This window comes from Loa loa, assembly GCF_000183805.2.
Source record: "Loa loa unplaced genomic scaffold supercont3.31, whole genome shotgun sequence".
Classification (NCBI taxonomy): Eukaryota; Metazoa; Nematoda; class Chromadorea; order Rhabditida; family Onchocercidae; genus Loa; species Loa loa.
In genome coordinates this window covers 33,792-59,574 of record NW_018108211.1, presented here as the reverse complement: position 1 = coordinate 59,574, position 25,783 = coordinate 33,792, and the positions used below count along the sequence as shown (strand labels likewise).

The 25,783-nt window shown below is 34.6% G+C and overlaps 5 protein-coding genes across 5 annotated transcripts in view; 2 read left to right on the top strand and 3 right to left on the bottom strand.

Moving 5' to 3' along the window:
- Positions 1-1,190: 1,190 nt before the first annotated feature.
- LOAG_04044 (hypothetical protein) lies at positions 1,191-6,007 on the top strand. The gene is made up of 9 exons (XM_003139581.2): positions 1,191-1,309; positions 1,533-1,682; positions 2,247-2,402; positions 2,765-3,024; positions 3,576-3,742; positions 4,313-4,410; positions 5,048-5,213; positions 5,348-5,434; positions 5,619-6,007. Exons 1-9 carry the CDS (start codon positions 1,244-1,246, stop codon positions 5,708-5,710), a joined length of 1,242 nt encoding a protein of 413 aa, XP_003139629.1. The 5' UTR covers positions 1,191-1,243; the 3' UTR covers positions 5,711-6,007.
- Positions 6,008-6,113: 106 nt separating this feature from the next.
- On the bottom strand, positions 6,114-9,620 carry LOAG_04043 (hypothetical protein). Its single transcript, XM_003139580.2, has 8 exons — positions 9,455-9,620; positions 9,167-9,309; positions 8,645-8,741; positions 8,374-8,483; positions 7,907-8,023; positions 7,668-7,772; positions 7,340-7,450; positions 6,114-7,059 (listed from the first exon to the last, which is right to left on the bottom strand). Exons 1-8 carry the CDS (start codon positions 9,603-9,605, stop codon positions 6,940-6,942), a joined length of 954 nt encoding a protein of 317 aa, XP_003139628.2. The 5' UTR covers positions 9,606-9,620; the 3' UTR covers positions 6,114-6,939.
- A 2,813-nt stretch (positions 9,621-12,433) lies between these two features.
- Positions 12,434-15,578, top strand: LOAG_04042 (hypothetical protein). Its single transcript, XM_020446493.1, has 5 exons — positions 12,434-13,069; positions 13,777-13,962; positions 14,410-14,518; positions 14,649-14,859; positions 15,339-15,578. Exons 1-5 carry the CDS (start codon positions 12,980-12,982, stop codon positions 15,460-15,462), a joined length of 720 nt encoding a protein of 239 aa, XP_020303176.1. The 5' UTR covers positions 12,434-12,979; the 3' UTR covers positions 15,463-15,578.
- A 669-nt stretch (positions 15,579-16,247) lies between these two features.
- Positions 16,248-16,833, bottom strand: LOAG_04041 (hypothetical protein; the record flags this gene model as incomplete). The annotated part of the gene is made up of 2 exons (XM_003139578.1): positions 16,248-16,439; positions 16,645-16,833. The coding sequence occupies 2 exons, from the start codon at positions 16,831-16,833 to the stop codon at positions 16,248-16,250; spliced, it is 381 nt and encodes a 126-aa protein (XP_003139626.1).
- Positions 16,834-17,402: 569 nt separating this feature from the next.
- The window catches only part of LOAG_04040 (hypothetical protein), a gene marked incomplete at its 3' end in the record, with an annotated part of 8,935 nt that continues 554 nt past the window's right edge, over positions 17,403-25,783 (bottom strand). Inside the window, exons 2-14 of the mRNA XM_020446492.1 lie at positions 25,348-25,410; positions 24,679-24,813; positions 24,267-24,411; positions 23,784-23,878; positions 23,454-23,626; positions 22,701-22,886; positions 22,150-22,292; positions 20,093-20,187; positions 19,870-19,935; positions 19,303-19,374; positions 18,577-18,666; positions 17,906-18,352; positions 17,403-17,552 (exon numbers count right to left, since the gene is read on the bottom strand). Coding sequence (XP_020303175.1) covers positions 17,403-17,552; positions 17,906-18,352; positions 18,577-18,666; positions 19,303-19,374; positions 19,870-19,935; positions 20,093-20,187; positions 22,150-22,292; positions 22,701-22,886; positions 23,454-23,626; positions 23,784-23,878; positions 24,267-24,411; positions 24,679-24,813; positions 25,348-25,410 — 1,860 coding nt within the window. The remainder of the gene's footprint in view (positions 17,553-17,905; positions 18,353-18,576; positions 18,667-19,302; positions 19,375-19,869; positions 19,936-20,092; positions 20,188-22,149; positions 22,293-22,700; positions 22,887-23,453; positions 23,627-23,783; positions 23,879-24,266; positions 24,412-24,678; positions 24,814-25,347; positions 25,411-25,783) is intronic.

Here is a 25,783-nt window from a genome sequence, read left to right as displayed (position 1 = left end):
GGCATTTCTGCACTTCATGGAGTACTTGAATTTTTGCCGTACAATTTGAAAACCCCCTACAGCCGTCCTTTTTTATATTTTAAAAAGTAAGTCAATGATGCATTTCTAAAAGATTACCTATGAAAGTTCCACGAGTTCTTCAGATTCTATCAAAAGCTGCTGATTATTCAGTTTTTGACAAAAATATCCTATGCTATCATGTTCATCTTGCAAAGCTGTCTCATATTCTCACACAAGAAGATCTGTTGGACGTTCTGGAAAATCCGAAGTCGAGCGCATTCTTCAAATCGCTGAAATATGAGCTTCTAGAAGTTTAGCTTCAGTTATTTCCAACTAATTAATTGCAAATCTTGCTTCCTACTTTATTACAACTTATTATTTTATGAAATAAAGTCAATTTGGTAGGAGGCATAATGGTATACTGGCAGATAATATTGATGATTACTTGAGGCATAATGGTATACTGGCAGATAATATTGATGATTACTTGAAAGACGGTGGGATGTGAAATGTTTGTCAGTTTATCGTGAAGTATGTAGATATGTGTACCATTTGTTTACTATTTTTTTTCCATTTCACATTTGCATGTATCAGTTTTACTATTTCTTCATATATGAATATAGACAATTTTATGCAAGATTTTATTTTCCCATGTTTCACTTAAATAAAAGCGTCGACTTAATTTATTTTCTATGTTTTTAGAGGCTTTGAAACTCTCTCGTTTTCTTCGTTAATTACTGTTATCTTACAATTTTCCTTTTGTCTTTTGAAATCCTAGTTTGCTGTTCATACAATATTAAACTGATGGGGAATATTTAGTCAAAAAAAAGGCAGTACGGTTCTAATGATTTGCGCAATGTAAAATGAGATTAGCAATGTTAGGTGGTCTGAAAATGCTTATTGCAATCCGCTTTTATTGCACTATAGTTGTAGGGAAAAGATCAGACAAATTATAGTTTAGGGCAAGCTGGTGCCATCTGAAGATTTTCAAAGTAATGAGAGAGCAAAAGGTCGAGTCTCTTTTTTTTTGTCGGTCACTTATATTATTGGATAATTAAAGTCAAGTGGGAATAATTTTCTGTAATCCAATGAAGAAGGAGGTTTTTGCATCATAGATCATAGGTTAGCTTGCAGAGATTTTCTAGACCCATGGTAAAATCAAATTTGTTTTCCCAAATTCAGGTTTTAGTTTTCAGAAATTCAAGAAGTTTGATAACGATATTTCCCTTAAATTTCTGTCAATATGAGTGTTATGTTTGCGAACTCACGATCCAGTCAAGTGAACAATGGTTATTTGGTTGAGTTCAAGGTAACTTTTCGCTGTTCTAAGGTGTACTTGATGGTTTTACACTTACACATATGATGGCACGTATTCTAAAAGCTTAACATTATCTGTAAAGACCTTTTCGATTTTGATTGAATCTGAGACAAAATGGTTTAGAACACTAGCAACATGGTTGGTGAATATTGTGTTCAGCTTGTTATGCATTTTATAGTTTCGATTAATGTACTAAAAACGAACACTGATTAAGGCTGGTCGGTCAGATTTACAAGCAGGCTCGACGGTGGATAGGCGAAAGGTTGTCGCTGATAAAACAAAAGGATTAATTTTTATCAAACAATCCAGTGATCAACTGATGCATTTTTGCTGGAAAAACCGTGAAACTGGAACGGTTGTCGACGTTAGTAGTATTCTTATTGTATTCTTTTTATTTAAGATTTAATATATTCGAGATGTATTTAAACTTTTAGTAATTACTCACAGTAGCAACCGTCATCAGGAAGTACTTTCTCTCTCTCTCTATCTGTCTCTATCTTATTTCATACTTAGCTAGTTTTTTCGTCTCATTGTAGCGATTAGTTTTTTGTTATATGGTTAGCGACACGAAGCCAACAACAAAGAGTGAGTTTTCATCTTTCACTTTTGTTCTGTTATACTCTGCTACTATCCCAACAGTTGCTTATTTATAATTAAAAAATTGTTTATTGTCGATATGAGCAAATTGAGCAAACTGAATTGTTTTAAATGCTTTACCAATTCTTCAGATATGTATATCTTGGGAATCAAGGGTTGGTCTGCGATGGCTGACAGTTGCAATTAGAACTAATTGCATAGTAACATATTAGTTTTTGCTCCGATAATTTGTCACATAATTCTAGAGAAAGAAGTCACATAAAGTGAAAACATAATTTATATGAAGACTTAGCGTTGTAACCAAATAGACTCCAGCGATTTTTTCTCACAGGACTTGATTATTTTTCCTGGTGACACAGAATTTTTGCGAGTAAAGGAATGTACAGACGGTCGCGTTTATATGTTGAAATTCAAAAGTACAGATGAAAAACGTCTATTTTGGATGCAGGATGGTAAAACTGATAAGGACGATGAAAACTGCAAGAAAGTTAGTTTCTCTTTATGTATTAAATAATTTTTTACGATATATAGTTTCTTTATCAGGTAAGAAACTGTGACATTTAAATGAATATGTTGTTGCGATAAGATTTGTCTTACACATTTATAAGGTGTTTGACCCCATGGCTTTCGGTATTTTCTCATGGAAACTACTAGCATCAGTTATGTAGCTTGGAACACATTCTCTTTTATCACAGTTCGAGGCACAAAAATCATTGCTCAGAGTACTAAGTCTTCAAGTTGATTATTTTCTTGATGGTACTTTTTTTCCTTGATTATGATTTTTTTTCTTGACTGCTTGATTATTACTGATTCAGAAATGCATTGATGCAGAAAGGGATCGTGTTCTAGGTAAATGAAATGTTGAATAATCCTCCAGCCCCACGAGCAGCAGCACGCGGAGGAGCTGATCGTGCTGGTGCTTCATCGTTCGGTACTTTAGCAGCTTTGGGCAGTGCCGGTGCGGATGGTGAACTTGGAGCACTGGGAAATCTAGATCAAAGTCAACTGATGCAATTACTTTCACTAATGAATCATACCAACGGTGCATCAGCTAATGAAGCAGCCAGTCTTTTGCCGCAACTTCCACTTGTTACCGACGCACCACATCTGTTAGATTTCTGATTTTTATGTTGAAATAATTTCCTTAATTTGTTTTAATCTGTTTTTCATTTTACAAATGATATTTAGCGTAAGCAACATTCTTGAATTAGTTTGTCTTTTTAAATTTATCGTCTCTATTTATTGTCGCCATATCAATATTAGTTGCCTTGAACAATACTTGAGCAGTATTCAAAAACTGTCTCTTTTCTCACAGTTCTCCGATGAGAATCAGGTGGTGTAACGATACTAACATCGGCGAGTTTCTGATGAACAGCTGTATTCTCAAAAATTTTCAATCATTACAGCTTAAATAATTCAGTTTGACTGTACTGAAAGCATCTTTATAGTGGCAAGTAAACATGAGGTGGAATTTAATAATTCAAATAGAAATGATTCCAAAAATAATTTAAATTTGCTTGTTATACCTTCATTTCTTAATAACATTGTCGAAGGAACGTTATTTCATACTTTAAAAAAATACCTTAAAAATGAAAATATTAGCTTACTTTAGGATTCGAAAGGGTTAGAATTTTTGATGATGGATTATTAAATAATTTAGAGCGGCATCAGAAGAAAGTGGAGCACCATCCACACAGGGAGCAACACCATCTAATACACCTGCTAATGGAACTATTGCCGGTAGCTCGTCAAATAACGCAGTGCAGCTGTCGCAATTGAAAGAAATTATTGCAAGTATAACGCCACCTGACGGACCTGGAAAAAAACGTAGGTTCTGAAACATTCTAAGTAGTACTCTCTGGCGTATCTTTTTTATATAGACGAAGATGTGAGAAAACTATAAACAAGCATTTAGATAAATTTGGATAATACAGCAACTAACATCAATATGATGTAAGGGTGTTGCTGATTCATATCAATTTCAAAAAAAAAGCGTCACCTCCTCCCACTCACATTAAGAATTTTTAGAGTACTTTTATTCGTATAATAAAGCTTTATTAGGTGGTATTAGATTAATTATGAAGTAGTTTCAGTGTTGCGCTTCTTTTTGTACTTTATATCCCATGGTTCATCTTTTAGTACCATAGGAAGGAGGGATCACCGTGAAAATAACTCCATTTTAGGAGATTTTGTTTGATGATATCTCAAAAAGATATTATCAGTGACTGGTCATGCTCTCTCATAACATCATTTTTCGAAGTTCGGATTTCCAGAATTGCTTGCAGTCTTTCAGTTAACAATGGAAACGACTGCCTTCCACTGAGTAACTCAAAGTAATGCGTCGTATTTCATAAATTTTATAACAGTTACTACTGCAACTGTTGACTATTGTTTTAGCTTCAATTGACTTTACGGATGTGCTGTGCTGTGCTGACAAAATCAAGGATGTTCTGGGGAAATATGCGGAGCGACTAACTCCTCATTTACCCATTCAAGTATATTTTGCCCTTAATTACTTTTATGATATCCAAATATGCAATAGTAACTACTGCATAAAATTTGGGTCAGGAGTATATTTTTAAAAAAGATTCGTGCCTCTGTTTGTCGTATACAACAGCAACAACTGTTGACTACAGATGACGGATCAATTCTGGTGCTTCCCAGTGAAGTTAACGAACTAAAACGACACATCTAAAACTATTAGCATTGTATAACTAATTTGTGAATATTAAATTTGAAGTGATTATTCTATCGAATTTTGGTGGGATTCATGTTTTGCTTAATGCTCATTAGTTCCGTGGCAGAGATATGTTCTGGAGATTCCGATAATGTTTATGAAAAGAAACAAAAAGCCGATTATTTCGGCAGTTTAAACTAAGACCATTTCAAAATTGTCGATATTCAGTAGATGAATGGAATAAAATGAATATTACTAATTGCAGTCAAGAAAGCTAATTCAGTTTCCAGGTTAAAAACTATGCAGTTGAATTTGGAAGGAGAATAAGTTTCCGTCATTTATATTGACATTTCATCTTTATCCAGAACGCACCAGAAATCTGACTAGTCACGTTAGATATTCCATAATGAAAATTGCATCTATTGACTTCCAATTTTTTTTTCTTTTGTATCAAGGAGCCCATCTACAGTAAACAAGAAGAACTGGAACAAACACTTCGTACACCACAATTTCGTCAGGCAGTTGATATTTTTGGTCACGCCTTGCAGACTGGACAGTTAGCACCAGTATTGCGACAGTTCGGCATTGATGGAAATACAGCCACAGCTGCTGGAAGCGGAGGTAAATTTGATTTTTAAACAATTTTTGCAATATGAAGAAATTGAGCGAACCTGTTTCGAAATATTTAGGGAATAAAGGCCCTAACACTGTTCATTCATGGAGGAGTTTTTTCATTTCATCATTAAAAGCTGCAGATATGATTGCATGGGCGATACAGTTCACAGCAAGTGAGGATGGAAAGGAAAAGATTGCAACAAAAATTGAAACTTCATCCCATCCTGGTAAGTTGCTGAAAATGTTAGCGAAAAACGAGTCAAGTTATAATCTTTTTAACGCCCAGATTGCAACTCGATATTCCGAAATTCTTGTGCAACTTGAAATTGTAGTGAGGCTTGTAGTTATGAGGATATCGACTACTAAACTACTCAACAGCAGTGTCATTCAAAGTTCTGCTTAATTCTATAGGCATGGAATCGGACGTTGAAGATGAGGAAACTAATGAAAAGGTTGTTCGTGAAGCGGAGAAGAAATCGGACGACCACATGGACCTCGATTAATTCCCTCCATTCTTCTGCGTACAGGTTCTTCACACAGTAAAGAGTTGCACTGTGTAAGACAAAGTTTTCTATTCGATTCCAACTGTAACTTCATTGTTGGATCTTATCTATCTTCATAAAAAGGAACGTCTCACTTTTGAAAAAATGTGACAGAATGCAAATAAGTCATAGAGGAAATGATAACATATCGTTCTTATTCGGTCGAAGGAAACATACAGACTGGTTTATTAACTTTCTCAGAAGTGTAAACATATTTTACTTGCTATAAACAGGAGATTATAGTATTCGCTGTGAAATTTGGGGATTTAAAACTGGATATCCAGAATCCACAATTACCAAACCCAATCTGATTACAGTGTAAGGAAAACCAAAGGTTGGTTAACACCAACCCAGACATCCATCTTTGTTTGGTGCGAGATCTGTATCAATTTTCAAGGCTATAGGTGGATCTGGCAACATCCGTGCCAATTGGATTTTTGTGAACAAAACCGTGAACCGCCTTCTCTTTTTTGAAAAGGCAAAGAACGTTATAAAGACTGCCTCTAGAGCGAACGTGAACAAGAATTTATTGGTCCAAGCCTTTGTAATCCTGGAACTCAATGATTTCTTTACACTTGAACTTACTGATGAGTAGAAGATGGCTTGATAAATGACAAATTCCATGACAGATTTCATCTGTCATCTATTCATCAAATAAGTTATTCGATCTAAGAATTCAGCACTCTCGTCGGCTTCATGTGCTTGAAGAGGAAATAAGTACAGTGCTTCCAATCGTAACCTGTTATAACTTGTCGAAAAAGTAAACATTTCAAGCTACGATAAAAATTTCGCCAAATTAACGAGGGTCGGAAAAGTAAATTAAGATCGGGACCAAGAGGGTCCAGTTTGAACCACGAGTTTATAATGATGCCACTGAAAAGATCATCAAAGAATATAAGCTGAATCAATGAATGTTGTCTTCACTTACATTTTAAATCTTTTTGACTTTCAAATTGTTTTCCAAATAGAGTGGTTTTTCTTTATTTTGGAAAGTGTTGCAAAATTACAGGAGTAACTGAAAGGGTTTGCAGAATTAAACAATTATAGGTAACTTGGAGGATACACTTCCCGTACCTGAACAAAGAGCTCATGAAGAAACGCTTCACACGAGCAAGTCTGTGAGAAAGTGAATAAATCCGATAATGTTATAAAAGGATTAATTTGCTGTCATAACAAGAAATAAAAATGAATCACGAAGTGGCCTTCATATCGCGTGCCTTTTTTGCAAGTGCTTTCTTGCGAACAAGTTCAGTTTTTTGGCTCAAATAAGGCACAACAATCCACTCCGGCAAGTTCTTTATAATTTCAGCCTGAAATGGACAAAATGACTAGAATTGAAGACACAAAAAAGACACAGAAAAGTCATCTCAATGGAATTTTAAAAAGCCAAATTCCAGCAGGCACTAAATAAAGTTCGGTCGCTACACTACAAAAAAAGAAGACGGAGATGCATATCAATCGAGGATTTCATATTGTAAAATTAAAGAAAAAGCAGGGAATATCGGAAGCTGAAACTCTCTACCCTAATTCTGTCATCAATACAAAAGCTTATTAGATAAGGACTGCAATTCAAAATAGTAATAAACAAACTTGCAACTGATGGGGGAAACAACCCGTTGTTTCACTCACGACTCCAATCGTCTGAATTGCATTTTTCACGAAATCTTCGGCTGTTACAAAGAAGAATGATGCACGCGAAACCTGCAAAACATTCTTTTTCAAATGTGTCCGTGGACAAAGCTGCCTATTGGACAATAGAATAACAGATTTATAATTGCTTATCAGAAGGATTGCAAGTCAAAAGATTTAGTTTATTACTTTTTAGAAATTTGCAAAATACTTTAATGAGATGAAAGGTTTAACAAACTATCACAACTGTATCAGTAGCTTCGTGGAAGTAACACTCAGTAAACATAACCTTAGACATTTTGGTAGTAACGAGCAGAGGACACACGGTCTGGATGATTATATTCGTTTCTGCGTATTCTTTTTGTAAAATATTTGAAAACCAAGTGACATATTTCTGTAATACAACAGATTTATCTTGTGAGATAAAAAATAATTGACTTTACGGAAGGATTCACTCATATTCAATAGGTGATGAAACTAAACTGAACAACTAATATTATCGTCAATTAACTTTAGTCATATCATTACCTTTGACGCTGAATAAACACTGAGCAAGCTGACTGGACTGTAAGCAGCAGCAGAAGATATGTTCACAATAATGCCACTGTTACGCTCAACCATTTGAGGCAATACTGCAGCAGATAACTGCAAAATAATTTGAGATTTATAATGAAATAATTCGAACTAATTCGGAAAATTTCATTACATTATATAGAAAATAAATCATTGGAATTTCGAACTTAAACCCTTACTGATCATATAAAACATGATGGATTCTATGAGATATAATAACATAAATCTGTTTCATAGAGCTAATGTTTCAAATTTTTCTGATTTAAGTTCGGTGCTTCAAAAGGAAAAAGTTCAAAAGATTACCCAGAAGCCATGAAAAAATTCTTGAAAAATGAATGTGGTTTTCACACAAGTACATATTATGTATGCATCCAATACCTGAAGATTCGAATGGGTAATTAACTAGTATATCTAAAACTTACCAAAGTTACGGGAAGAGTATTAACAATATCGATATCTGCAAGTCTTTGAAGGCCACCTTCCGCCTTATAGATAATTTCCGGATAACTGAAGCTTACACCAACGTTGTTAACTGCAAATGATTATTTGTAATGAATATTTTTAAATTTGCAAATGATTATTTGTAATGAATATTTTTAAAAGATGGGCACCTCAGGAAAATAAAATATGAAACTTAGCCTCATAATTATGCCACTATTCATCAAACATATCATGCTGGTATATAATTCTTACCTAATATGCCAATATTCAACTCTCTCAGCAATGACAATACCGTCTTTTCATATTCGTTAACACTTCCACTTGTGAAATCAAATGCAATCGTTCTAACCTGCAAATGTTGAATTATCTGGTCAGGTAGTAGTTTTAAATGAAGTATAAAAATAATTCAAGTTCAGAATTTCATTTCCCTATAAGTAGAACAAGTGCGTAAAATACTTGGCTTCGAATCAATCAATAGGAATTTTAAGATAATATTTAATTAGTAGCTTCCTTTGTAGCTCTGTTTGACCTAAGAGTAATCAATATAATTTCTGGTTTTTTTTTCTTTTTATTTGTTGAATTTTCGACAGATTTGAACCCAAAAAAAGACTATGATTAACAATGTCAAGAAAACAAGTGAGTAAATAGTTTTCATCCAAAGGAGAATTGATTAATGCAACTGGTAATCGACCGACAATGTCTTTTTGGTAACATCAGTTAGAGCCATTTTTCAGTTCGTGCTTTCGCGAAGAAAACAAATATATGATAAAAAACCTCGACGCCACATTCTTTTTCAAGTTCTTCCTTTACTGCATTCAGCTTGCTTTGAGTACGTGATATCAAAATGATGGAGAAACCATGCCTTGCCAACTCGAAAGCATAAGCTTTTCCTATTCCATCGGTACTACCGGTAACAACTGAAAACAATTAAATGAGAACTTTTTATAATTGTGGATAGCATTTTTGTGTATACTGTTGAAATAAAGTATTATTTCTCTACAGTGGCATTTAAACTCTATTTCTAGCTATGGCAAAAAATCAATGGAAACACGTATTCCTTACCTGCCCAATCGCCACCGGCAGCTTTGTGTAGATTGATAGGGGATGCAATGAAGAACGGATAAATGAGATTATAAAGAACTGTGGCCAAATGATAAAGCAAATACAAGAGAAAAACCCAGCCAAGTGCCACTAATGCACATTCACAGACCATTCTGTACACCTGAAATACATATTTTACTCCAACAGTGGAAAAGATACACAGATAAGTGCATGATATTAAACAGTTGCCGCGCATTTACACCGCTATGTTCAGTAATCATCTGTTCTTACGAATGGTAGTTATAGAAGATTGGGTCAAGTTAAGCAAAAAGGAACAAATAGACAGGGACAGTACTACTCATACACATGGTATTGCTTGCATTGTTGGTGACTAAGAGTAAGAAAGAAAAGAGATACTGAAAATCTGAAAAACCGCAAAAAACACATGGACAAGATTGGCTAATAAAATATTCGTCTCAATCTAAGCCTAAACAAACCATTCGGGGAAAGAGAATTTCTAGTGGCATGGTATAGAATAAGAACAGGTTTTGGAGAATGTGACAGATACCAGAATGATAAGACAGAGAATGGAGAAAGTAGAAGCGTGGTGAATGGGAAGTAGACCTAAACGTTATGCGACATAAGTACGGTCAGTTTATTTACCTGTGTGCCTAAATTCGACAAAAGATCAAAGGCAATAGTGATGGCTGACGAATTGATAAGAAAGAAATGAAAGAATGACAAATAATAGAGAACTCCACTCATCCCATCATCATCATCACCTCCTATAAGTTCAAAGAGTATTCACATGAACTTCACCCTTGTGATGAAACATGATGAAACACAGTTACCTTTTCTGCATAGAATGTCAAAGGATAGAGCCAGTCAACCCACCTGACTTAGCTCCCTCTACCAGGACTGCTATATTCCCTTTAGTCATATCTTCTTCAAGTAATGAATGACCCAAAGTGTACCATACAATCTGTTTTGTTATTGGGTAGCGGAGGACTCTCCTTGACACTGAGCCCATCCTTCACAAGGGATAGTCGATGTCATTGTAGATTACACGCCAAAAAGGAAGATTAACAGATGGTTTTGGAAATATAAACCTAAAACTCTCGCTCCCCTTCCGTTCTCTATCTCTTATCTTTTAGAAGCTGTTTCCGTTCTTTTATTCCTCTCTTGTCATCGGAAGGTGCATCTAAAATGAAAAAACAATAATGGTCACATTTTGTACCATGCTATCTTGTTGGCTATGTATAGATTGGGTGCACAGAGAGAAGCACGTATGTATGAATAAGTACAAACGCGTACACAGCACTGACGTTATTATCTCACTTCATAAGTCATTATACGTCATTATTTCATTTCAAATAAGTATCTTTCCTCATACCCTTCAACACGAATCTGTACAGATTGAAACATTGAAGCCGCTGTTGGGAAGAAATGTTCATTCCACTGGCACCTTTATTTGCGAGGGATCAGCTGTTACTCCCGCTTCTCGCTCCAGACCAGCTGTTACCCCCGTTTCTCGCTCTACCTTTCAATAGACGCTGCATACTGACACATCCACCCATAAACCTACGCACAAGGCCACACATTCACACATAGAATAGCGTCATATGATATGGTCCTGCAGCCATATTTTGGGCGCTAGCTGCATGATTGCAAAAAGAGATCTTACCATTTAGATATGTTTGCACCTGGGTTTTGTATGTCTGTGTGTGTGTATGTGTATGTGTGTGCGTATGTTTAGGCTTTTTCTGTATGTGTTGTGTTTGTATGTGACATACGACCTATTCTCTGAGTATCTACTGTTTTTTAAGTAAGTTGTCGGTGAAGCCTTGAGGGAACAAATTAGTAAGGTTAATTTTATTTCCAAACTGATAATGTTAACAGTTGCGCTTTATGATGACATTTAGCATGTTTAGCACAACAGTATTAATAATAGGCATAAGTGTAGCAGTACTTCCCATTTCCATTACCACTTTTTAGGAAATCTATAAAATCTCTTGAGATTTTATCCTTTCTAAAGCAAATGTCTCGTTTCTACTATAGTATAGTCAGTTGCCAAAATTTATCGCGGATTGTTCGTGTTTCCCGTGAAACGTTAAGTGCACATTGTGAAAAATAGTTTCCACTTTTATTCCATAATCATTATTTTCCCAGTTTGTTGAGTGAGTGGGTGATTGTTTAAAGTCGCCTTGTACAATTATTTCATACCTTGTATTTTCTGTATTTTACGCATGATTTTGTGACTATTTTATTCTGATTATTCATAATTTTTAGATGCCCCTTCAATTGATTTATTTTGTATAACTGTTATCTTACAGCATCATTTGTCCCAAAACATGAGCAATTTTATGATCGCATGTGAGTGGTAGTATTATGAGTGGTATTTATGAGTTGATGCCTGAAATATGAGAATGATGAGTGGAACTCTTCCAGCCAATCTTTATCCACTATTATCTTACAGTGTCCATTTATTGAGTTCACTATCCACTAGACTGACGCTATTCGCGAGCTATCGCTGTGTTACAAAGGTCGGAAAATTTTAACATCGGCCTGTCTGACGTAGTAAGGATGTCGTATTATTGTGTGTGCATATATTTCACAAATAATAGAAGTTTTTTCGATGCTTTCTTTCCAAATTTAATTAATTTTAACCAGTTAGACTTGAAATTACAGTGATCTATGTGCGAACAGGTTTTGGGCTGAAAAATTTATCGGCTGAAAAAAGTTTCCATATTTTGTTTTCCTTAATATTACCGGTTAATAAATTCATACTTGGTGACGGGCATGCCTTCACTTAATTTCCAGATTGATTTTTTTCAAAACTTTGGGAGTTATTTTAACAAATAGGCCTGTCTGTTTGTGTAGACTACCATGCCCAACATCCACGGAAATCGATTTGAAATAATTTTGTTTGAATTTGATCCATTCATGTCATAATATAGTCTTCTCTTGCTCCTATATTAAAATTGAAGCCTTCAAAATTTTTTTAAGTGTTTAAGCCATTCTGATTCCAACATATACGATTGGGAACCCTGCTAATTTATGATGGCATAAATTTAGTCACCGGAATGGCTCAAGAATCATCAGCCTCTGCAACGAAAAATCTGGTTGTATTCACTGAAGATCCATTGCTGCAACGTCTCCATCGGATGTTTTCCGTATTTAGTGATAATCAACACTATATAAGTTCACATCAAGCTCATTTTATCATCGGACAGTTGTTCAGGTGTTCATTCTTGGACGCAAATTTTGGGGTCACGCGATTTTTAGAATAGCCATCAGAAGACGAAGAAACTGTAGAAGGAATGAATTGAAAATAATCTCCAAGAATAATCTGGGTGAATTTTCGAATTAAAAATCTTAAGAAGTGTCCAGGACATTGCACCTCATTTATTTAATTGTCGATGAAGATAGTGGAAAGACGTACTCGTTTCTAACTATTCCAGATTAAATCATGGAACTCAGCAGGCACAGAACGGTTTATCAGCTTTGGTACAGTCCGACCCCGTAACCTTCCATGATTTGTTACGGATGTGTGATTTACTATTCCCAGATCGAAAACAGTTCGAACCATTGGTAGATCGGATTTTTGAGCGATATGTACAGCATATTATTTGTAAGGTCTGCCATTTATAGAACTTTTCTAAAGTTATTCTGAGAACTACCTATGAACACCGCATTGTGATAATTGCTAGTCGTTAATGTGAGCATTAATTTCCCAGTGGTGTAGTTTATCAATTTGATCTTTGCTTCTTCGTTAGTAATTTAATTCCCCTTCTCCTTGGAAGTCTTATAGATCTGGTAAGCGGTTACACGATGAATAAGCAAAATAAAAAAAAAGGATGAGTTGTACCAGTTCCTGTTGTACACAGTCCGCAGTGCAGAGGTTCCGGAATGGTCTGAATGTGCAGGACCATGCGCAGCAAAATCTTTAATCCTAACATATTTAAACATACCACGTCAGTTTAACCAGTCGAACTTGAAGCGGAACGCAAATTCAGATTTGTAATTATAAACTAGGCAAAATTGGTATGAATCGTGGAACATTCTGGAATGGTTAGCATTTGCTGACAAATCCTTCACTTTTCCTATTTGACCCACTTCTAGATTGATACCACTTCTTTAATTACATTTGAATTTATTGTTTCTTGTGTATTAGGATCAGAGCTTTACTTTTTTCCCTTTTTGCAAGTCTGAGATGAAGGTGGATAAGCAATATTGACACACCTTTCAGAAAAGGTAACTAAATTTATGATGTAATATGTTATGCTGCATAGTGAAGTACTTTTCTGTTTTGAGAATTGCAGCTGTTCAATTTTTAATTTCAGGGCTTTCTACTACACTGCAGCAAAAGTGATGAAAAGAAGCGTTGCCTGATAAGAAACAATAATTCCAAATGGCGGGCTTACTGGTGTACCGTAACACCTGGTGCGATACATCTGTGGCCTTTGCATAAATCGACAACTGTTAGAAACAGGAGAACAATCGTTACCGGTCAGACATCATCTGTTCAAGTTTGTCCTTTCCTTTTTTATGAACGAGCAAAATTATATGACCATTATTGGTTGATCATTTGCTCTATGCCGATCTTAGCAGAGTAACGCATTCTTAGCCTGAAATTTCCGGAACATATGGTTTTGCAATTATCGATACTACATAAATACTGCTACTTTCATCAAAAAATCAGAATGAGCCATACTGCAAGCTGATATTGAAGAGCTTTTCTTTTTTTTTCTTGGGCATCACTGACGAAACCCTCTATAGCGGGACCCTGATCATTGATAGCTTACTAAAAGATGAAACGGGAAGATATTTCATTGCCATCCTGAGCTGAAGTTTTTTTAGTATTTTGGCCGACAATATGAGGTTCTTAATTTTAGAGGTAAGGAATGGTGCAAGAACTTTGTCTAAAATTTTGTTGCTAATAAGATTGTTTAACCCTTGATAATAGTATCCATTAGGTAGGCACATTCGATGAGGAACGATTTACGTGGTTACTTGCTACAGAATCGAAACAGAAATACAGATTTGGTCATTTCGATGAATTAAGACGAAAACACTGGATATTCGGTAATGCCTACTTTGATTCATTTAATAACATATGGACTCCGGTTCTATCATACAGAAGTGCAGTCATGATATCTTCGAACTGAATAAAGTGTTTAAAAAGATCCAGTCATTTTTATTAGTAAAATTATAGCAATGAATATGGCTATAGAACGGAGATCGGTGGAGGATTTACGGAAATATGACCGGGAATGTTCGTATAGCACAGAGTGCCGTGTACTACGAGACAAAAATTTGTCCTGGAGACTGGCACTTGAGTCTGAAAATGAACGGTTGATGCAGTTGCTAGACAATCAAAGAAGGGCTCTTCGCGACGAGGAAATCGTTAGAACGATAGCTGCTAGGTATATGTGCTTTGCGGCTTTTGCGCTGGGGTAGCAGAATTTAAAGAAATGAAAAAGTTCGATGAGTAGCCATGCAGATTAATTTCCCGGTTTGGAAGGATCGCCATATTACTGAGAGCGAGAGCATGTCTTTTAATTCAAGCACCTGAAATATAAGTACACATTTGTTCCAAGTTAATTTTAGAGCTGTCATTAGTTTATCGGGCCGTTTATATTTAATTAGACGCTTATACATATCTCGAGTTATTTGATGGTTGCTGGGACATAAGATTAAGCGGAGAGCAACGCAATATCGAAATAGCGAGATCGTTATTAAAAAGATGCTACTTTCTGTTGGAAATTCATTTTTTCTTGACAACTAACAGCTTATATGATGAATGGATGGATTGATGACGCAGTAACTTCTAATAACAATTTGAAATTAATTTAGGTGTCAATTTTAATCCTACTTCAAACTCATCCTCTTCACTTTTTGTTAGGATGCTTGACGAAGAACGTGAGAGGCGTGAAAAGCTGGAAGAAAAGTTGCAGGAATTGGTTAGGAATGTCGATGAAAATTGCAATAGTGACTCCCGAACGACAAAAAGCTTGCTGGAAGGTTGAAACTTCTAAGCATTGGATAAGAACATAAAAGACGATTGGCTTAAGTGTGACGTACAGAGAACTTTTTTCCATCTGAAAAGACTGGTACTTTGAGCTAAATGATAAATTTTTGCTGCTTTGTGTTCTATTCACAGTAAAATTGCTCGGTTGGAGCTGAATCATTTATCGAACAAAATTTGGCATTGACATCTGCATCCATTCAAAATTTTTTCAATAGCCACACAACGCCCAACGACTGGTTAATATGCTGTTTAGTTAGGAAGGCGAGACATAGAAAATAACGCACTGTAATAAGTGATGAGTGTGGAATAAAAAGTACTGGAACATAAGTTACACATTGAAAGGAGTATCAGCATAAATGAATACTGCTTCGATATACATATTCTAGACAAAGCTGTTGAGTAAACGAAATCAAGCACTATTTATATATTGTAATGTGACATTACAAAAGGGTGTTTTATGAAAGAAAATATTAAGATCGAGCCTTGTAGTAGGAACATGAATGGACAAGTTCACTATATAGAAAAAGGCTACACCAGTTCGCGAGTTCATTCTGGTTCGATTTACTTTCGAGGCTTATTGTGTCGTCTGTTGTTATCCATTCGCTTTTAAATACAGTTCCAACTTGGAAAAAAGTGGTTCCGTTGAGTTGTGAGCTCGTCGGTAAACTTTGAAAAAAAAAACCAGAATTGAAATTTACGAGAGGATAACGCACAAACTGAATAATCGAGCACAGTTGCAACTCATTTTGAAAACGTACAATATAATGAAAATAAGTTCAACTCTCAGCGTTCGATGAACTCTATAATATTTCCTCGAGATGAGCCTCCCAATATTGTATCATTACTTTCATATTCCTTTCGAATAGTGATATCAAATTTTCCAGCTGATAGCAGAGCGGTCTTTAAACTAATACGGATCTGTCTACATAGCTGTCCATATTTTAATTCTGCTTTAATTAGCTTTACTTCAAATTCCTAAACATGAATCTTCGTAAAAAACGTTCGGGTTTTTAAGGAAATCTAGATTGGGCACCTTAAAAATTAGAATGTATGAAGTTTTATAAGTTTCAGTTCCATAAAATCTTCCGCATAATCAAACGTCAATCAGTCTACCGTAGCTGTTTTCATTATATAAAACTGAGGACATTTAGAAACCCAATAAAGTCTGTTCAAAACAGACCTGTTGTTCGTAGCCAATCTTCTTGCAAGTCTCCGCCAACTTATTTCTTTCTTCCATCAGTCTTTCCAATTCCTCCCTATCCAAAATTCTTGATCCTATTTTCTGACACATTCCGTTGATTCTGTTGCGTACCATTTCGAATTTACCAATCATATCTCCTCCAGAAACATTGCGTGCACATTCGTTCATAGTAAGAATATTATTTGAGTCGCCGACACATCCCTGCACATCTCTCTAATATTTTGCACAGTACGCTTTTTATGGAAATTCCATAATTAATGCGTCATTTTTTTTACGCAATTCTGGTATTCTCTCTCAAGTATTTCACTACCATATAGGCGTAATTTATGACAAAAAGAAAAAGATTGACGAGTTATCTTAGGGTTTTTCACAATCAGATCAAATATATAGGATTCACACGATAACGTTGTTTAAAAGACTGGAATCAGATTTCGCTAACGTAACCATTATCTGTTCAGTACGTCCCACGTGATTTATAATGTGCCAAGCAAAGTTAGCTAGTTCTTCCATTTTTTCCTGGTATAACTTCTTCAGCAGAGGATAAATTTTTGATGTGAATTTCTTGCAATTCTGAAATTGTTCGGTTACTTGATATGATCCACGTCGGGAATCTCAATTAGTGGCCTTATTCTGTTGTCACATTTACGGAGAATGAAACAAACTTAGCTTTAGGATAATTGTGTGATCCATTAAGCTAGATCTAAATATCTATGAATCATCAACGATTAAATTCATGCTCAACAACGATCATCACCAACAATTGAACCATTTTGTACACAATAATTATGCAAAAGAAATTCTATGCGAATTCGCACCGCCAAAGCTTTCTTCTTTTCCTTCCTAACAGATTTCTCGTTCGCATTGCTACTTGCGGTCGTTATTTGGAGCTAAAAAATTTCGAAGTATAGTACTTTGCAAATCTTTCCAGCTTTGAATCTAATTAAGATCGGAAGTAAATTTGAAATTCCGGAAGTAGGCAAAAATAAGATCTGATTTGTAGGATAAGTGAGCAAATACGCCAATGGCAGTTTACCTAACCTTTCAAAGACGAACATTATGATTAATCTTAATAAATCTACGACCACCACATGTCTCTCTCACCTTTTAAAAAAACATTAAAATAAGTAAGTAATCTTGGCCATCACACCACAACTCATTTCACCCTATATTCATTCTATTCTAATTTTAATCCAACAAGACACTTCTATACCTGTTCTATTATAAAAGATAAGCTACATACCCTTTCATTTGTTTCTTCACTCCTTACTAAAGCCAAGGCTGTGCTTGATCTGATCAAATAGCAGAGATGAGGCTCATCACTTAGGATAACTTCCACTGCAGCCTCAAAATAATTTAATACATACTTCATCACCTTTGTTTCCGAATTATTTGCCTCATTTCGAAATTTCTTCACAAGATCACTTAACTTCTCTTCTAAGTGGTGTTGGAAATTTGCAGGTTCTTCTGCAGCAAATTTCACGCTTTGAAGAGAATTAACAGCTCTATGAAAGCGATAGCAAAGTTCCATATTCTCTTCGTGAGCTTTTTTGAGCATACGTTCAAATTGAACGATTTCTACAGCCTTCAAATGGCATTGTCGCTTTCCCTCCTCTAGCCTTTTTCTTGCAGCATTTTCCATTTCTCTCTTTTGTTTCTCGTGTTCTTCCTTGAATCTTTTTTCCACATTCTATATAAATAAATGCCATGGATGACTTCATGAAGTAAGGGTGATTGTTAATAGAGTGATATAACAAAACATATGCGACGTGAAAAGTTTTCCTGATCTAAAAATGTGGCGACATCTCAGCCGTACCAATTTGAGATTCCTACATTGATATTGCAGAAACAAGAAACATTTTTCGATATATGAATACGATAATTTGGAAATGGATTAGTAATTTGAAATTCTACCTCCTTCACTGCCAATAGTTCCACACCTTCGTTACAGTTTTTCTGTAACGCCAAATTCAGAGTGAGAATTTTGCGTTCAACGTTACGTAGCTGAAGTTTTGAATTAAGCTAATACTTCTTTCTGATATAATATACCAATAGGAATAAGAAGGATATATCTATTTACACAATTGAAAAAGAAAGATGCATGCAGCGCTCTTCTCAAAACTATGCAGAATATTCGGATTACCCGTTCCTTTAATTCATCTTTCTCATTTTGACACTGCTTGATTTCTGATTCGAAAGCGCTTTTCTGGCTGACCATATTTTCCTCGAGTTGTTTGAACTTTTTTTCGAGATTTTTCTTTAACGAAAACGTTAACACGCTTTTCAGAACTATCGCTTAATTATTTAACACTGAATTAGGAGAATAACACTGAAATGCTCTCCGTTTCTTTCCTTCAAATTCCGAGAAAAGAATAGCTGATATCATGTAACGATATCATGTAACATTGTTGACAAAAAAGAGACAACTGATTATTGACATCTCCTTTTCTTTGTAATATTATACAGTATTGTTATAGAAAACAAAGTTTTTAGCTTGGAAAATATGAAAAATACCGACAACTCAATCGGTGAATGGATTAAAGCTGTCATAGATAACAATTTCGGCAACCACACGGTAGACTTTGGAGACAAAAACCGCTGGAACGTCTTGAATAATCGTTGAATAAACAAATAACTTACATATCGAGTCTCCCAATTAATCATCTTTGTGGTACGAGCAAACATCTTAGCACTTTTCCTCGCGTCTCCGTCCTAAAATGAGATCTGTGGTCGCTCAATGAAAGTAAGTGTTAGAATTGCAACGTGCTCAGAAGAGTAATTATGTAATGTCTTAGCAGTTAATAAAAGGAACTGCTCCCCAAAATTTAATTCGAAATTAATTTGCTGTCGTTAAATAAGGGGTTAAAACTTTAGTTACTTATGGTGTACTTGCAAATAACAATAAGTAACTTGCATGAACTGCTGAAAGATCACTCATATTAGGAACATTACGATCTAGTCTTATTTGTAATGTTGTTGTTCAGATTGTTAGAAGTTCTTGGTGAGTTATAACGTCTGGCCATCTCTTTCTTCAATCCAGATCACTCTACCTTCCTTTGTAAAATAAAGTTGAATTTGCGAGCATTATGGTTCTTAACCTTGAAACACGTAATGATTGGTTTGGTCATCTACAGCACAGCAAATTCATTTTTTTTTTTGGAATGTGAAGGGAGAGAGAAGATTGCGATAAATAAGATAATCACAAACCATTTTTGAAATGTTGGAAATATGACTATCAGTACGCTCTTTACGTTTTGCTTGCAGTTCATTGAGCTAAAATAGAATTTGACTATTTACTAAAAATCTTCTGGCTTCCGATCAAATACGAGGACATCGCGCGATATTCGCTTCTCGCGAGGATTTTGCGTGTGAACGCAAAAAAGGCAGACGATGAAATGGCAAGGAGCTATTATAAGAATTGAAGTCTAACTTTGGCGTTGCGAATTTCTACTTTAAATTGCATAATTTGACAGTTTGAACAGGCATTCCCTGCAGAATCTTCGTGAAAAGCATGCTTCATTGGCCCTGAAATTCGAAATTATTGAACTGAAAACAATGTGAAGATAAAAGAAAGAATCAGCAATACATAGAATCTAATTCGGTAATTAAAGTAAACTTTACTCCCAGTTTAGATACTGTTGTAATACTTGCTGATTGTACCGACCTTAACACTACTTTATTCTTGAACCTGATCGAAAAATTGGTAAAAGTTTTCCGGTTAATTAAGGCAGTTACGACTTAGAGACAAAAGTCAAATCTAGTAAATATTTGAGAAATTTTTCGTGAGTTATCACGGAACTGTCTTGTGTGCGCATACCACGAGTTACAACTGAAATATCTGCACAGTGTACTGTCAAAGTAAGAACTGTAAAGGCAGGACCTAACTCAAAACTTCCAAACTTTGTATTCTCTAATTTTTAAAAAAAAACATCAAACTTTTAGGCTCCCCAATTTAACTTTTCTTACAAATTTCCTAATTTCTGAAAATCATAAAAATATTATAATCAATGATGGTGAAACATCCATGAAATTAATAATTCATTTCATCCATCAAGAATAAAATGGATAGTAAATAATCTTTGTTTACGGCATGAACTTTCGGTATCACATTATTTTCTGAAAAATGCCAAAGATGTTTCCTGAATAAAAACAAATAAACTTCCAGTAAGCTTCTCATTTAATCCAGTGGGAAAGAGATATAGTTAGACACAGATTATCTATTCTATTATCCGAACATAGAAATCGGCTTGGCTTAAAGTTATATGGCTGAGATAATCACTTCCTATACAGCAATTTCTTAATTTATTCATCAGTAACAAAATTCCATGTACAGGAACAGAAATGAAGATAGAAAAAAGCTCAAATTAGTCACTAGGATTAAGCAGAAATACGATGAGATGAGACTTGTCTAACAGAATATCTCTAAAAATTAGTAGCACCATTTTGAATTTCAAAATCATAAATAATCAGCCTAAAAGAGATGCGATGATAACATTCATATCGATAGCAAAAGAATATCACACAACACATAATAAAGACTTCATACAAATGAACATCAAGAGGTGGTCAAGATTGCACGTCAGATATTAATAGTCAAATGAAAAGATCTACAAGAACTCGCGAAAAGGTGGAAGAGAAAGAATCCTGGTCTACCTAACTGCCAGGAAGTTTTCCCATCCATTATTGAAATCAACAGTGATACATCAGTGTACAGAAAAAATGGCGGTGGTATGATTGCGCCAGAGGAAGAGTGTGAGAACTGAAAAGTTTTGAAAGTAATTGTAGAATATTCAGATGCAAATTTTAACTTCTTGTGCCTCAGTCTGAAACGAAAAAATCATGCCTTGGAACAGGGCAACGGATTTTTCAGTTTTTTCCTTTACACTGCTTTTAAGTGTCGATTCCAGATGAGGAAATTGTTTTCGAGCCAAAGTTCATGTCGAGAACTGCTTTCTTAATTTTATCAACAAATTTTAAAACTTGTCAAATCAACGGTTCTCAGAAAATAATGTGGTAGCGATATAAACATACCGCTTAACAAAAGACAACAATTCTAAAATTCAGCAATAAGTGGGTTGTTATTCCAGAGCGTCATATGATTTCCCGGCACTGTTGATCCATTTTCTTTCATTTCAAGTTAAACAGTAATTAGCAGTTGAAGATTGATTGGTGATTCATAGTTAATTTCAACTTTAATAATTAAAGAAGTGACTCAAATGATAAAGTTGCAGCATTCAAATAATATTTTTCATTTTGTACTGTGTATAATGAATTAATGTTTCTGAAGATCGCAAAATATAAATCAGCTTCCCATACAGATTGTGCTCCAAATCATATAATTTCACCTCACGAGCTGCAAAATAATTTCTAAACCTTTTCTTTTCTTATACATCTTCAAATCATATTATTTGGCTTCCAATTGACACTTTTTTAATTTTTTGACATTAAACATTCAATAATTCAAATAATCACTGAAGTTGACCTTACCTATACTTATACTAGCGCAAAGTCGTATTAAACGACTTGGATCACCCAATTCTCGAAAAGTGAGCTCAAATGGCTTTGTCATCAGTATATCGCGCAGCTTAAAGCTAAGCAAGTACACCATTGCAAATGTCATTACCAATGACCTGAAATCATTGAATACTTTAAAAATTTGGAGTGTTATTTCGGAAATTTCAACTTTTACTCCATATTACTATAAGCCCTTCGCGATTTTGCACCTAAATCCCAATAGAATAGAATATTTAAGTTCGTTTGAGGTAAATTAAAACATTCTTCATTTTTATTTTTTGAAAACAACTCGTTCTCAGTAGGTCAAAAAATAAATAAATAAATAAAAGTATAGTATTGCTGAAGAATTACAAGCATACTGTGATAAATATACTGACAGTTTAACTATTAAACGGATCGAAAGAACAGATTTGGCGATTGAAACTGTAAACTTCATTCCCGAAATAGACACTGCTCTAGTATAGTTTAAAGCGGATAACATCAAATAACCAGAAAATTATTCAGAGTGAAAAGGTATAACATACGGAGTAGAAATATTCAAAAGTCTTAGATAGCTTGAAGAAACTTTAGAGACAAAAAATAAAAATCGTGGTGCGCCCATTGCGCCAATCATCGAACCATCATGGCTAACGCCATATTGTTCCAACGTAACAATATGCGGTACCGAAACTCCCTCTACACGAGTTGCACAGTCTGGTTTTAACATTAATCTGGAATTAATTAAGTTTCTAGCAATGAAAATAAGATAATTTACCGAAGCAAGTTGACACATTGTGAACGAATTAGCAAAGTAAGTCTTATTCTGATTCCATCCCAGCTGTCGGCGAAGCAGAAAAAATATTATAAATTGTTTTAACTAGAATTCAGAATATTCCTCAGATAAATGATTTGTTATACAAATTAGTAAAATAAATATTTCGATACCCAAAGTGATAAGTCATCCAAATTAACTTTTCCAATTTTTTTACCAGTCTCAGTTACAATGGTTAAACGTTGCAGAGAGAGCCCTTTGTTGTAAACCTTTTCCCGACAGACACTAGCAAGTTATAGTACATTGTTGGGGAATGGTTATTTCAAATATTAGACTATTAATATCTTCAAAACTTCGACAAACTTTTTCTCTACTCTCTTCTTCAACGCTTAAAGCACTAAGATGAGTCACTGTAAATATGGAACATATAAATAAGTTAGCAAGTTCTTCAGCCTAAATAGAGATGACACAATCTATTCCATGTTTATTCGTATGAATATTGTCAAATCAAGAAAAAAAAACTAACCTTGTGATATATTTAAATGAATAATTGAAATAAGCGAAACGGTGATTGAATTGATCTTCACTGATGGTTGGATTTTCATACATTAGACCACCGTTGGGTACAGTGATCAGTGGTCGAATTATTTCCGAAATATCTATTTCGAAAATATCTGAGCAGTTTGATGATTTAAGTACCTAAATAAGAAAGACGTCTAATATATCTTAATAGAATATTTTGAAGTCAGAACTAAATATAGCAAGTTAAACATCTTGCAATTTAGGATTTGAAACTGCTATGAGTAGGAGTTAGAAAAATGAATAGCGTTTTGGTAGTGAATTCGATGATGCTAACATCTGCAAAATGTTTCAACTCCTGTCGCTCTATTTCCATTTCCCATTCACGAGCAGTTTCCAGCGGTGTTGTATCCGTTTTTTTCAGTAAATTGTCTGAATTTATTAAGGAAAATTATTTTCCAAATAAATCCTTGAGTATTCTTTGTTTCTTAAACAAACTGAATCACATTCCCATCTAAATTAGATAGCGAAGTTCAAATACACTGCCAAATGCACTGCAATGCTTTCTTTATTCTATTACTTCGTAATAATGATTGACAAGAGATGATTCGTAATCATCAATGAAAGAGATGTGATTCAATATCTTAATCATCTTCAAACAATGACTACAATATTCCCCGACAGATCCAAGAGTTTGAATATTGAGAATTGAAAGTTTAAGTAACTCGAAAGTAGTGTTTTAATCATTCTAGATTCTATATCTATGGATTCTATATCCAGAGTGATTAAAACGAAAAATGTCTTTAGTTTATGAAAATACCAGTCTGTTCCTGGATACGCATTCTTCGCAGATAAATTCGAAATTTCAATTTCAGTCCGTTTGTGGACTCGTTTGCCAACTGCATTAATTGCGCTTCCCAGTCTGGATAAGCATAATGAACCGTACCTCGAGACGGTAAAGTAGCCTAGAATTACGATTTTTGTTCTTTTTCTTTTTCTAAAAACATTTATCCGTTTCTTCAATTGTTTATTAGTCTATTTAAAAGGAAAAATTTTAATACCAAAATTCAATTTTCAAACAAGTGTAGGCAAAACAGCTGATGTTTTGTAAATTAAAATAAAGTAGAAAGTGAAACTTTGTAAATTCATCTTTCGTCCAACAAGTCACTGTAGATAATTACTGGTAAACTGTAAATAAAAATCAAAATATAAGGGAGGAACACAGAAAGCACCTTAACAATAGTTTCCGCACCGAGTGACTTTATAAAATTTTGCGCATATATGTCAAAGGAGAAGTATTTGATCAAATAATTGTACTCTTGTTCGCTGATCAATGGTAAATCTTCCAAATGACACTCATATAATATCTAAATACTATCTGATCTTAAACATGAAACTCACTTGCAATTTTACTTGTAATGACCCCTGCGTGATTTAGGTAGCAGAAATGCGGAGAGCATATTTACAGATTTAATAGGCCTGATCTGAAGGATAAGAATGACCTCTTACAGAAGTTTCCCTCATCGATGATTGTGCTCATTTTTTCAGTGTACTGCTATAAGCAAAGACGTATTTAGAGAATAAATCCTTGCATATTTCGAGGCCATGCATGTGACTTCGAATCGAAGCACTGGCCGTTACAAGTAAAATTATTCAACTTAAACTTCGTCTGACTCTACGCTTAACGCAATGTGGCAATACCTGGGCAGCAAACAAGTATAGACTGACAAAAACAATTATTTAAAAATTTTATTTAACTAACACTGAATTACTTAACTAATACTGAATCATATGGCATCGAAATTCATAAGAATCAAGATACTCATGAGATGCTACCATGAAAATTACGCGAACGTTATAAAATTAATGACAAATTTTTGAAAACGAAGTTTTGGTCCAACCGGTTGTTTATCGATCCGCAACGTGAACACCACTTGAACTGGAAGGAAAATTCCAACAAACATCTGAAAATATATAATGCGAATAGATTTTTTTTTACCTTCAATGGAACTGTTTTACTTGTTTTAATTATTAGGATTATAGTGAACAGTAAAAATGAATTATGTATAGTAACAAAAATAATTAATAATAAACACAACCAAAATTAAAACAGTTTTCAATTGGAACACTGAAAGGCGAACAATGAGCATGGATATCGGCGAGCGAAACTTGCAAGAAATCATTTTTGTCTTTCAGATCAAACTTATTAAATCTCTAAATATGCTCGCAGCAACTTTGTCACTTAAATCACGCAAGGAAGTGATGAAAATATTTGATTGATTGAACATCTTTAACAATTTGAAATCGCTTAATTTGATACTTTTAAACGGAATCTGC